The 12648-nt window shown below is 33.3% G+C and overlaps 1 protein-coding gene across 2 annotated transcripts in view; it reads left to right on the plus strand.

The window, feature by feature from the left end:
- Window positions 1–12648, plus strand: part of LOC132708634 (apolipophorins) — a 219457-nt gene that overhangs the window by 42151 nt on the left and 164658 nt on the right. For both annotated transcript variants that reach the window (XM_060681081.1, XM_060681082.1), the window contains exons 12-13: window positions 6013–6463; window positions 6519–6654. In XM_060681081.1, the coding sequence (XP_060537064.1) occupies window positions 6013–6463; window positions 6519–6654 (587 nt within the window). The remainder of the gene's footprint in view (window positions 1–6012; window positions 6464–6518; window positions 6655–12648) is intronic.

Here is a 12648-nt window from a genome sequence, read left to right on the forward strand (position 1 = left end):
ATTACCGCCGAAATTATATTCTTTAGTTAAATTACATAAAAAAGATATGCCCATTAGACCAGTCGTTTTTTAATTTACGGCTCCAACAGTTAAACGCTCAACAAAATTAGTGAATATTTAAAAATTCCACACAGATTTGAAACCAAAATTTGCAATAAAAAATTGTTTTGAATCAATCCACAAAATTAAAGATATCAAAATCCCTTCTAACGCAACACAATTGTCGTTTGATGTACAAAACTTATTTCCCAGTATTCCACCTATGGATGTGATAGACTTATTAGATTTCACCCTCACTCGGAAACATTTTAACCCATTGGCAAAACAAGATTTATTAGATTGCTTAATTTAGAATTAATTAGATTACAGAATTACATCTCTAAGGAAGGTTTGATTGTGGGAAACCCACTTAGTCCTTTGTTAGCCGAGATTTTTATGGATAATTTGGAGAGTATCATACAAAAACATCCTTTAAGTAACAGTTTTCTATGGTGGTATAGATACGTCTTTGCTTGCTTTGTTGGAACGGACTGACAATTGAGTTCATTTTTAAATTACGTTAACAAATTACAAATTGCATAATCGTATAAATTTCAATATCGAGATGGAACAGGATAACTCTATTAATTTTCTAGACTTAACTATTACGAAAACGCAAAACAAATTAGATTTTTCAATTTACCTTAAACCTTCACACACGGACACAGTCATACATAACAACAGCTGAAATCACCCTTATACACAGTCTTTTATACACAGACTTCTTAATATGCCACTCTCAACAGAAAATTAGAACTTAATATCATTAAACAAATTGCACTGAACAGCGGCCACAATCCGTCCTTTATCGCTAAAATTATAAATAAAAAACAAATCCAGACAACAGTAAACTCTATTTATCTGAAACACGAACACGAACAATTTAAAACAATTACATACATAGGAGAACCCAGTGAAAACGTTTCAAAACATTTGTCAAAATGTGGTTTAAAAATAGCTTTCAGAACTAACAACACGATAGGAAAACTAAAAAAAAAAGAAACGAAGTGTCCAAAATCTCAAAAATCATGGGTCTACAGGTTGAAATGCGGATCATGTCATAAAATTTATATTGGACAAACAGGTAGATCCTTCAAGAAACGCATTAACGAACATAAAAGACCGTTTAAAAACAATACCCTAGATTCTAAATAAGCTAGACACTTAAAAACAGAAAATCACATTTTTGACTACAATTTTGATATTTTACATACAGCCAAAAAAGTAGAAAATTAAATTTATTGGAAGCCATGGAGATTAACAAAATGAGACATTCAAATGTATTGCTTAACGATCAATTAGATTTAAATACCTCTCCATTATTAAACGTAAATTCTCGCAACAACATTAATTAAGGTTTTATTGTCATTTTTTGGTATATATAGTAGCAGGTATTTTGTAAATATTACATTTGATAAAGACACGGTGTTGTAGAAACAATTGTCTTGTGAAAATACGAACTTTTAGTTCTTATTTATTTTATTTCATGTATGGTTTAAATAAAATGGTTAATTTAAAAGAATAGAAATTTTCGTTGCTATTGTCTTTCTTTTCATTCATCGAAAGAGCGACTGAACCAGCACAGCAAATGACACCAAATAAATCTATTATTTATAATTTAGAATGGAATATTTAAATTCATAGCGCGTCGTTCAGTCCTCAAAATGAACGCGCGAAAATTTAATGTGACGGCTATTGAATTTCACCATCTCTTTGACAAAATATAGCTTTTTGGACGTTATCGTCAGTAACCAGAAGCGGAGACAGAAAGCTTTCGGAGTAACGGTGCTAAAAAGTACTCTGACAAAATTGCCATTTACCAATTTCCGAATGAAAGTTATAGTCGAGTTTCTGCTTACCGATTTTTCTACTCTTCTATTTTTCTAATAAACGAACGATGTCTGTTAATCTAAATCTTTGGGTTAGTTTTTTGGAATGATTATATGATTCCAGCTTTGATAAAAGTAAAATAAAATGTTTAAGGAGAGGAATGAAATGAATAAAATTGATTGAAATAGAATAGTTTTTCAAGAGATCTTCCGGAGTAATTGCAAATTGTCAAAAACATATTATCCGGCTTTAAAATAAAAGTTGAGAATATTCTAAAATATCATTTTCACCGTAATTTCAAACCCTGACGCAAAGAAGCACTAGTCTTCATTTTAGGGTATGTTTTGATATCTCATTTTGAAGTAAATAGTAAAAGTGTTTATTTCTACAATTAAATGGTTAGTAGGGAATGACAACAATATTCCTTCTATACGTAAACTATTAACAAAGACATATTCAATGTCATATTACACTTGGTGTGTGCAAAGTGAAAGGTGCAATTTTTTGTTGTTGGTACACATGTCCCTAACATATGTTCACAGTTTCAGCCAGTTTTCACGTTTGCTTTTTTTTTGTGAGACAGAAGCGTGTGATTGGTGATTTTCTGTTGTTAAAAAAAGAATGGAACAAAGAATTTGCATAAAATTTTGTTTAAAAATGGAATACAGTGCTGCTAAGCACTTGAAATGTCGACAATGGCATATTGTGAATCTACTTTGAAAAAAAATTATAATATAATTGTGATAATAATCTGTTACAAGATGGCCGAGAAGACGTCTCGAAGCGTTGAAGAAGTGAAAGAAATGGTATTAAAAAGTCGTCGAATTACTATTACAGAAGGCGTAGGCATCTCTCTTGGCTCGTGCCATGCATTTTTCGGACGTTTTGGGCATGAAACTCGTAGCAGCAAAATTTGTTTCGAAATTACATAATTTTTAACAAAAGGACTGCCTAAGGAGCATCGCTCAAGAGCTGTTAATTTGCTCAAAAAAGTCATACCTGGTGAAGAATCATGGGTCCTTGGTTATGACGTCGAAACTAAAGCTCAGTCATCCCAATGCAAGACCGACAAAGGGTTCCTCCCACAAGGTCGTACGGTCAATAATAAGTATTACCTTGAAATTTGCGAGAAGCAAACCGAAGAAAACGTCCAGAATTGTTTGAAAACAATTCATTGATTTTGCATCTGCTCACTCATCATTGTGTCTTACTTTTTAGTCAAAAACAAAAGCATAATCATGCCTCAGCCACCATATTCACCGGATATGGTCCCCTGCGAATTTTTCCTGTTCCCAAAACTCAAGAAATCCATGAAAGGTTTGGAAAGATCGAGGAAAAAATCGCTGGAAGAACTCGAGGTTATACCAGAAGGGCTTCGAGGATTGGAATAAACCTTGGCACAAGTGTATTATATCTGAGGGGATTACTTTGAAGGGGACAACATTAGTTTTGATCACTTTTTGATAAAACTTAAAAGTCACCTTACTTTTTGAACACATCTCCTATATTACATCGGAGACGAGCTGATAAGAATAAACGTCAGCCATAACAGTAAATAATTTGAAGTAATAGTTGCTACGTTGTGGGTGTCAGCTTAAATTCAAAATTGCTTCAAATGCAATTCGATTTGACAGTATTTTACCATATGTCAAGAGTATGTCAATCTTTATCATACAAGTTAACCCTAAAATTTTGTTTTGTTGGTCGCATTTTTCGTTTATCACGAAAACTACAACTTTATTTTTTTATTCTTTTTTATTTTTATTTTTTTTTATTTTTTATTATTTTATTTATTTTTATTCTAATAGCAAAGTGTCGGAAACTGGTAACCTTGCCAATATAGAACTAACTGATTAAAAAAATACAATGCTCCATTTTTTATCCACCGCGTACGTTGCGCCTACAATGTATTTTTTATTTTGCCTATTATCTGTTTTCACTCTTGCGGCGCTTATGATTTTGCAGTCGATTGTGTATAACACGGTTGAAAACGGAATATCATATTCCACGTCAAATTGCGATATTAAATGCTTCAAGTGGAGCTCATTCATCCAAGTTATCATCATAACGCCCAATAATTTCGATTTAATCGCGAAACTGGCGGCGTTAAAATCTGCCATCTAACACGACGTAACTCAATTCGCAACTTTTCGGACACTGGTTTGTTTCTTTACTGTAAAAATGAGGATTTTCTGGAAAGTCGTTTTTAAAATTGGCTCATAAAAATTTTAGCCTAACAATAGAGTATGGAAGAATGCAGTGGTTAGTTATTAGTTCACGGCAATAGCAATTTAATTTCTAGAGTTATGAAACTGCCACAGGCGTCTGTAATGTTATTCACAAATCTTCTGAATTGGAAGGAGAATCCAGAAGATTTTTAAATAGCAAAAAAACATGTAAGTTGTGCATTTTGTCTCCGTATCCCCAATTTTTCGGATTAGTTTTGAGTCATATTAGAAAACTTTGGCGAAGTCATTAAGTGCTGATAATTATTGACGTTATTATGATGCGCATCATAATTATCAATTAATCAATCCGATTGGACTACAGGCTCTTTGGTGTAATGTGAATGGTCTCTTCTTAACTGAATCTGCATTTAATGTTTTTAGGTGCCTCTTTAGACCAGCAGTGGTCTCATAATAGACCTATTATTATCTCGGTGTCTTTTTTCTATTTAATTGGCCTTTGTTTAAATGTGACCAATGCATATATTAGGATAGAAACAGATCATTTATTATTTCGTGCATAGCAAACTAAAACTCAGTTGAATTTCATTTTATTTGTTTTTATTTATTTATTAATTCCAGCTCATTGTTTCTTCTTGGGTTTTTGAATCGTTGGGGCACAAAATTGCTTCTGCCATTCGTTGTTCCAATCTTCTCATAATGAAATTTGTGTACTCTAATGTTTGCCAAATTCTTGTTTGGGCATGGAGCTATCTATCTATTTATATCTTTATCTTATTGTTTTCAAGGTTAGTAATAGTTATTTCACTGTCTACGACCTTCAAACAAGATTCAATATAACTTCAGTTGTAGTTATAAATTAGATACTTAATTTATGTTTCATCAACTCTCGAACTCTATTTCGTTGTGTCGAGGGTTCTATTTTCGCAAAAACTAATAGAGAAAACGAAAGTGTCGCTAGAGTATTGTCATGTTTCTGCCGTTCGCCTTGAAGCAAAAACTTTTTTCATTACACCTGAACCGTCCAATTCGTTAAGCCAATAATTGTTATAAAGCTTCAGATCCTTTCAATTGAGTACTCAGTGCCTGTGGGGGTGTATCAACTTTTGTCGGTGAAAGCGATAAAAGCGTAACGTTCTTACGTACGCTTTTTTATTAATTAATTAATTAATAATATAATTTTAGTATAATAATTATATAATATATAATATAATATATAATAATAATATAATTATATATTAATAATATAATAAAAGATGAATTTTTATGTAAAATATTTTAACAGAATTAATTAAATAAATAAAATCAAAGTTTTGCAAATATGAATAATCGGATTCTAACTTAACTTATAACTTTAATTTTAATTAATTTGTTATTTATTAATAAATGAATGGCTTTAGAATGAATCAAGGATTTTACTTTTAATTCGAGTTATCTCCATTTATGTGTAGGTGATCAGGATATAATTTGTTTATGTTGTGCCTATAAATAAAATATTAAATTCCAAGATTTATAAACCATGCACTTTTGCATACTGATATTTTACTTTTTGAAATCATTCGTTTCTTCTTTTAAAAATATCATACGTGTTTTTTTTTGTTTGTTTTTGTTTTTTTGTCGTTTGTTGTTTTTTTTTATTTAATCTTATAATACAGCCAAATATGATCAAATTTCATAATTCATTTTCGATAAAATTTATACTTCCAAAAATTTTATTTTTAACTGTTATCAATAGAACACTTGATATTTTTAATATTGCGTAAACAATCAAAAATTTTGAAAAGCAATAATAGCGTTAAATAAATTATTGGAAATATCGAGATATTGTAATTATCTAAAATTCTTCATTATTTTGTTCTAGTGCCATTGTTATGAAATCAATTTAGTTGTAGTTATATTTTCTTTCAGTTTTTCGACTTTTTTCATTTTGATTGTAATTTTCCGCGTCCTATTCCAGGTCCGAGTTATTGGTGAGGAAAACTAACGTGGAGCAGAAACAAAGAGGCCTATCGGACTCAAAAACATCCAATTCAATATGTTCCTGGTCCGGGTTTTCTGATGTTTTCGGACTTAAACTGTGTACCGATTATAGTTTCGTTAACGTATCGAGAGTATTGGACGCGCCATACTTCTTATTGGCAGGACCGGCTGAGTTTCAGTTGTATATTAACAAATCGGATCCCACAGCCGATGTATATTTATTCGAGTATAAATGGAGCCAAGCCAAAGATGTAAATATGCTATCGTTAACATTCGATACCCCCGGTTCCACCGTTAAAAGATTGATCCACGCTAATTTTACAATCGATAGACAAACGCAGAATTTAACGATGTTGATTCAGTCTTCTGCAGGCGAGATGCTAGCTCGAGGGATATTTAAAAACAGCGATGAAGAGAAATTCTTACAGGTAAAAGTTGGCGTTGGTTATATTTTACGTATTAATTGTGCCACGCCTCTTATAGGTAGTGCTAGACATCAATAATAAGAAGCACTTTGACGCCAGCATTTCTTACGAACGACTTGTTAGGACGAACGGATACATTTACAAACCGAAGGTGTATCTGGGTGTCAACGGGGAACGAGTCATGGAACTGCAAGGTACCGGACGTCAAAAAACGTTCAATATTTCGGATGGATATGGCCGAAATAGTGCCTACTCTCTATAGACACTATAACTTCCTCCTGTAGAAAACACACATTCGTTCATTAAGCTGGTTACGTAGATGATGAAAGCTTTCCCCTGGTTTCATTGGAGGATAAATTGTATGCTCTACTTTTTCTCACACTCTAGGAACAAATAATTAGGAATTAAACATTCTCCTCTTAGTTTTTTGGGAAATTAGGTCATTCCATAGCACTGGGTGTAATTGACGTATAACAAGTTTTCTTTTATTAATTGTGTTTTGTACGTCCACTTCGTCTCTTCCGTCCGCTGTTATAGTCACTCCTAAGTACTTATACTGGTTTGTTTGTTTAATAGTTCCTACATCAGTGTATAAATCTTGTCCGTTTATTACAATAGTCATGTAGTGAGTTTTTTCCATATTTATTTCCGGGCCCCATTTCTTGTATTCTTCTACAAGCTTTCTAAACATATAGTATAGTTTATATCGTCCTCATCTTCTGCTAATATTACTTGATCTGCATATAATAGACTGTAGATGGACTCACTGTTCACCATTACACCCATTTTGCTGCATTTTCGTTTCCACTTCTTTAGGGCCTTATCTATGTAAATTGGTATCATATGCCTTCTCAAGATCCATAAATATAAGGTGTAATTCTCTCGAGCAAGCTATAGTTGTTTCAGGCAGAAAATGTTATCGGCACAGGATCGTCCCGCCTGGAAACTATTATGCTCTTCTCGATCTTCAATTTCACGTCCATACAGTCTATCAATAGAGGATGTTACACTTATCCCCCTGTAGTTTTCGCATACATTTTTGTTTCCTTTCTCATTTATTATCCCAGAACTGTTAAAAATGTCAACCAAAAGCCTCGAACGATGGATAAATCTCCATAAATTTTCACCTTCGAAGATAAACTGCTGCACAAAATTAACACAAAGTCATAAATTTGCAACATTTTATGCTATTTTTTTTCTGAATTTATAATTCGATTTCAATGATTTTTTTTGCATTGTGGGTTGTTCCTTCATAATGTCATAATTTTCGCTGATAATGATAAAAAGTTCATTTTCGATTTATACCGGGTGTAATAAAAAATAACAAAATTGGCGAGTTATTTTTTTTTAATAAAGTTATTACAATATTAAGATTACATGTGAGTATATTAAAAACAATCTTGTTCTAAGATTACTATAATGTTAATAGCGTATATGCCCATCTCTACCTCGACTCAGTGCATTCTTACTCCTCGGCATACTGGAAATTAAATTTTTAATTCTATCTTGTTGAATATTCTCTCTCTCATTCTGCAACTGCTGCACTCACCAATTGATTGTGGTTAATCGGCACGGGATTGCGACTTGGAACCTTTCTTCCATTCCATTCCATAGATGCTTTATGGGATTTAAATCGAGACTTTGAAGTGGCCATCCATCGATGGAATAGTTACAGAGTTCTTGTAGTCTATATCTTGTCTGCCGCGTGGGGACGACCATTATCCTGCATAAATAAACCATTCGTCCCAAAAAAGCCTCCACCAAACGGAATTTTTGGTGAGATATTGCAACTTGCAAATTTCTCTCGTGCCCTTCGCTTAACACGTTTACGGCCATCGAGAGAATTGAGACTAATTCTCGTTTCATCAGAAAATAAAACCGTATTCCAATCATCAACATACCAACGTTGATAATTTCTGACAAAACGCAATCTTGCAACTCTGTGTTCTCTGGCGAGCAATTGTCTTTTTGGCGGTCTTCTGTTTCTTAAACCAGCCTCATTTAAACGTCCTCTGATTGTTCGAAACAGTTCTAAGTTACTTTTTAGCCTAATACTAGTGTAGTGTTTAGTAGTGTGTGTAGTGTCACATTAACAGCGTGATACATTGAATACCCATCTTACACTAAAGGTAAAGCTTTTACTGCTTCTTCTTTGGTCGATTCATTTTCAATAATAAAATAATCGTCGGTCAACTGGGCAAGCGAAAAGAACGTTTAAGCAGTTTCCGAACCGGTGGTCTTTCTAATTTTGAGACATAAAAATCTGTTGATAATTCGCTTGAGTCTCAGAAAAATTCAAGAATGTACTGAATCATAAAGTCTACAAGAACATGTTGCGCTATAAAACGGTGTATGTTTTTCAATAATAATTGAACTAACCAAAACTACCAAAGAAAATGCTGGCGAAAGACGGAGCTATCTTCTAATGTCAACTGCTGCTCTATACTCCACAGGGTGATACGAGTTTTCGGAAAAGCACATAACATTTTTATTACACCCTGTATATATCGAAAATTAACTTTTTATCATTAGCAGCGTGAAGTATGACATTGTCAAGGAACAACCCACAATACAAAAAAAAATCATTCAAATCGGATCAAAAATTCAGAAAAACAAAATATCAAAAATGTGGCAAATTTATAAATAAAATTAATATATTTCTTTAGTTACTAATAAGACCTTAAAATTCCTCTGGAATTCCTTCTGTACTCTGCTCTACTCTACTAGTGCTTTACTATACATTGTTCTGGAATTCTTCTGAAGTTTCTTATGCACTGTACTCTTCTGTACACCAGAATTCCCCTGCGGTTTACATTCCTCTTCTGGTATTCCTTGGATTATTGTAGATATTCCTCAGATTACCCTGGAATTCCACGGAATTCTTTTCGAATTCCTTCTGTACACTAAAATTTCTTTGCTCTTTTGTCCTTTCTTTTGGTATTCAAGGATTATTCTGGAAGTTCTCGGATTTCTTCTGGAATTCCTTGTGTACTACTGTACTTCATAATTTCTCTACAGATTACTCTGGAATTCCGCAGAATTCTTTTCGATTTCCTTCTGTATACCAGAATTTCTCTGCGCTTTTGCCCCCCCTTTTGGTATTCACGGATTATTCTGGAATTCCTTGTGTACTGTACTCTACTGTACTTCAGAATTTCCTTGCGGTTTACCGCTTTCTTCTTAGACACAGACCTCGTGTTCTTTATGCTGAAACTTTATTATCTTTATCTTTATCAGGCCACTTTTGTATTTTTAATCCCTGCCAAGACACGTATTTATTATTATTTGGGTAGAATCTTCTATCGGAGATTTTTAATAAGGGAGTCCCATAGGTCACTTAGTAGCAATAAATAATTAATAACTAAACAATGAAATGAAAAATCTCGTTTGATACGCCTGACTTGTCAATAAATAGGTCTCTCGGGTATTCCCAATTCCCGGGGCCACCTTCCGCTCATGCCCAATCGACAGGGTTGCGTTGAAGTGGTGCCGAGGGGCACTAATTTTTAGCGGTCGTTCGTCATATTCAGTGGTTCTTCTTATAACCCCAACGGCACGCATGGGAATGATGCCAACATCGCATCGCTGTCATACCCGATTTCCAATATTACAGAAGGGCCGTGCTGCCGTATTAATTGGTAGCATACAGGGGATCTTGCAAAACGATATTTTACCCCAAATAAAGTCTATAAAATTACATGTCTATTTGAATTTAATACAATACTATACTGGGTTTTTCAAAAAACGTTACTTTCATTTATGAGGCAAGTAGAGTGTTAAAAAATTGCGTTAGTTTGGTTAATAAACATGAAAATGCGTCCTGTAAAAATCGTTTTTTGTATTACCTAAATGAAATTTAAAAAAAAATTATCTTTGATTTTTGATGAATTAATGTTTAGAATTCTTTACGACCATGTTACTTCGTAGTTGTTTCTGAAACAATGAAATCAAATGTCGTTTTTGCCGAAAGAATTATATACCTACATATAACATTTTGAATGGCACCCCTGTTCAAAATATTAAAATTTTGTTAGCAGATCATGACACATTTCTTCCTCTAGATTTTTTTTCCATTGCTTCTTCGACGTTATTCCCCTTGCCCCTCTCTAGCCTTTTTCTGAAAGTATCCATTCGAAAATATTTCTTTACCATCTCGTCTCATCCTTTCTTTTTACATATATAATGTTTGTCTCTATGATCTCCGTATTTCTTATCCACTTCGTAGATAATCCATTCCTGGGGCCAGCAATTTTTATTTCAATTCAATTTTTATTTTTTTTTCCACGGACAACAGTAATACTACTCAGGCAGCAGCAAAATAACGTCATTAACTAGTCACGAAATGACGGAAATGACGTTATATATGACATCAGCAGGAAGTGAATGTCACCTCAACTTCAAGTCAGGTTTTGGTCACTAATGTCGAAATATATATGGATTTTCGACACATTTATGAATGACCCTGTATATTTGAAAATAATTATAAATTGTTTCTTTTAATCTAATCTATACCGTTTGCATTTCACATTTTTCTCAAAATCAAATAATAAACGAGATATATGACTTCCACACACTATTTGAGCGCCCTCTAGATACATTCTCCTAGTCATGGTTTTAAATAGACATTCTGAGGTCATTTTTGTGATGTTAATAAGACATCCTTTTTTGAGGTCAATTTGACGTCTTTTTCGGACCACTGACTGGTAGCGACCACTTATGACTCGAAAATGACGTCACAAGAGCCTCGGCTACCTAGGTATTTAAGTATCTTCTGGATCTGCTGACGTTTCGCCAATCATATTTTTGGCTTCTTCAGAGCTTACTTGATTGGTGAAATGACAGCTCGTTTGATTTATAAACAACCGACTCGGGAGGTATCCAGATGTTTTGTAAATAGTACCCATACTTTTACATTTTCGTTTCCAACCTTTCAGGGACTGATCTAAATATCAGTCCTTTCATTGTTTTGATAAATTCACTTAATGATGTTCCATTCTTGACTTCAGCTTTGTTTTCCTCGTGATACTGTTGGATTGTCCTGAGCAATGTTGATCTAATAGTGGGCTTTTTATACTTTGATTACAGAGACGCTATCATACGCTTTTTCTAGATATATAAGCCCTCAAAAGTATTGGTGGTCTAAATTTGCTTTAGGTATCTGGAGCTCTTTTTACCAAGGCAATTTCGGACACATATTTCTTAAGCAAACACAAATATTGTATTTATCCTAAAAACTGGTCGACCTTTTTTTGAAACATTCTGTATTTATAATTATATGTATGATGCCCACCTAATAGGTCGACCATTAAAAATTAAATCCAACGGGCTGTTTGTCACTTGGATTTTCTAAAACTATAAAAAAATGGTTTCACTCATTGGATGATATCTTAATTTTTTTACCTGGATTAAAAATATAGAAATTGCAACAATCAGAGCTGCATATTTAAGTAATCAGTAGACATATAGAGCTTGTTGTAATTGGTATAATTTATTATAAAAGAAAATTCACCGAACTTCTGAAAGCATCACCTGTTTGGTGTAAGAAATTTTGATGTTGTTATGGAGAAGTTTATGCCGCCTCGTAGGACTTCGTAAACATTAACCAATGCGCAATATTCAGTTTGTAGCGTATCGTCAGGGAATTTCGATTCGTTTGCAGGTGCGCGCATATAATTTTCTCCAGAATTGAAAATCAATTAATCAAACCCGAAGACAATACGGTAATGAATTTCGATGTTAATCTGTTTAAACGTACTAATTCATGATTCTGATGAACATCGCACGACACATTGGTTTCTAGTTATCGGCTGTAAATGCAAATGTTCAGAATCGCCTTGAAAATGTGTGCTTTAAACCGACGCATTAAGATTTTGTGCTTCATTTTGACTAGATCAAATATTTATTAAATCCACTCAGCTAATCCATGTTTTCCTTTATAATTTAGTGCTTACTTAACAACTTTACCTGCTTTAATAAGAAAAATAGTTATCCTAAGAGGACGAAAGTGAAAATACGATGTCATGTTTCTAATGTGGGAAAGGGTTACTAAAATGTTAAGGTTTGCGTTGACCTTTTAACAACTTTTGTACTTTAAACAAAAATATCACCAGCCAAGCATGTGACGAACTAATTTTTATCATAGGATATAGTACAACAAGGGTTTGTATATTTATTGATTTACTGAGATT

This window comes from Cylas formicarius, unplaced genomic scaffold (assembly GCF_029955315.1).
Source record: "Cylas formicarius isolate icCylForm1 unplaced genomic scaffold, icCylForm1.1 PGA_scaffold_12__32_contigs__length_19106922, whole genome shotgun sequence".
Taxonomy (NCBI): Eukaryota; Metazoa; Arthropoda; class Insecta; order Coleoptera; family Brentidae; genus Cylas; species Cylas formicarius.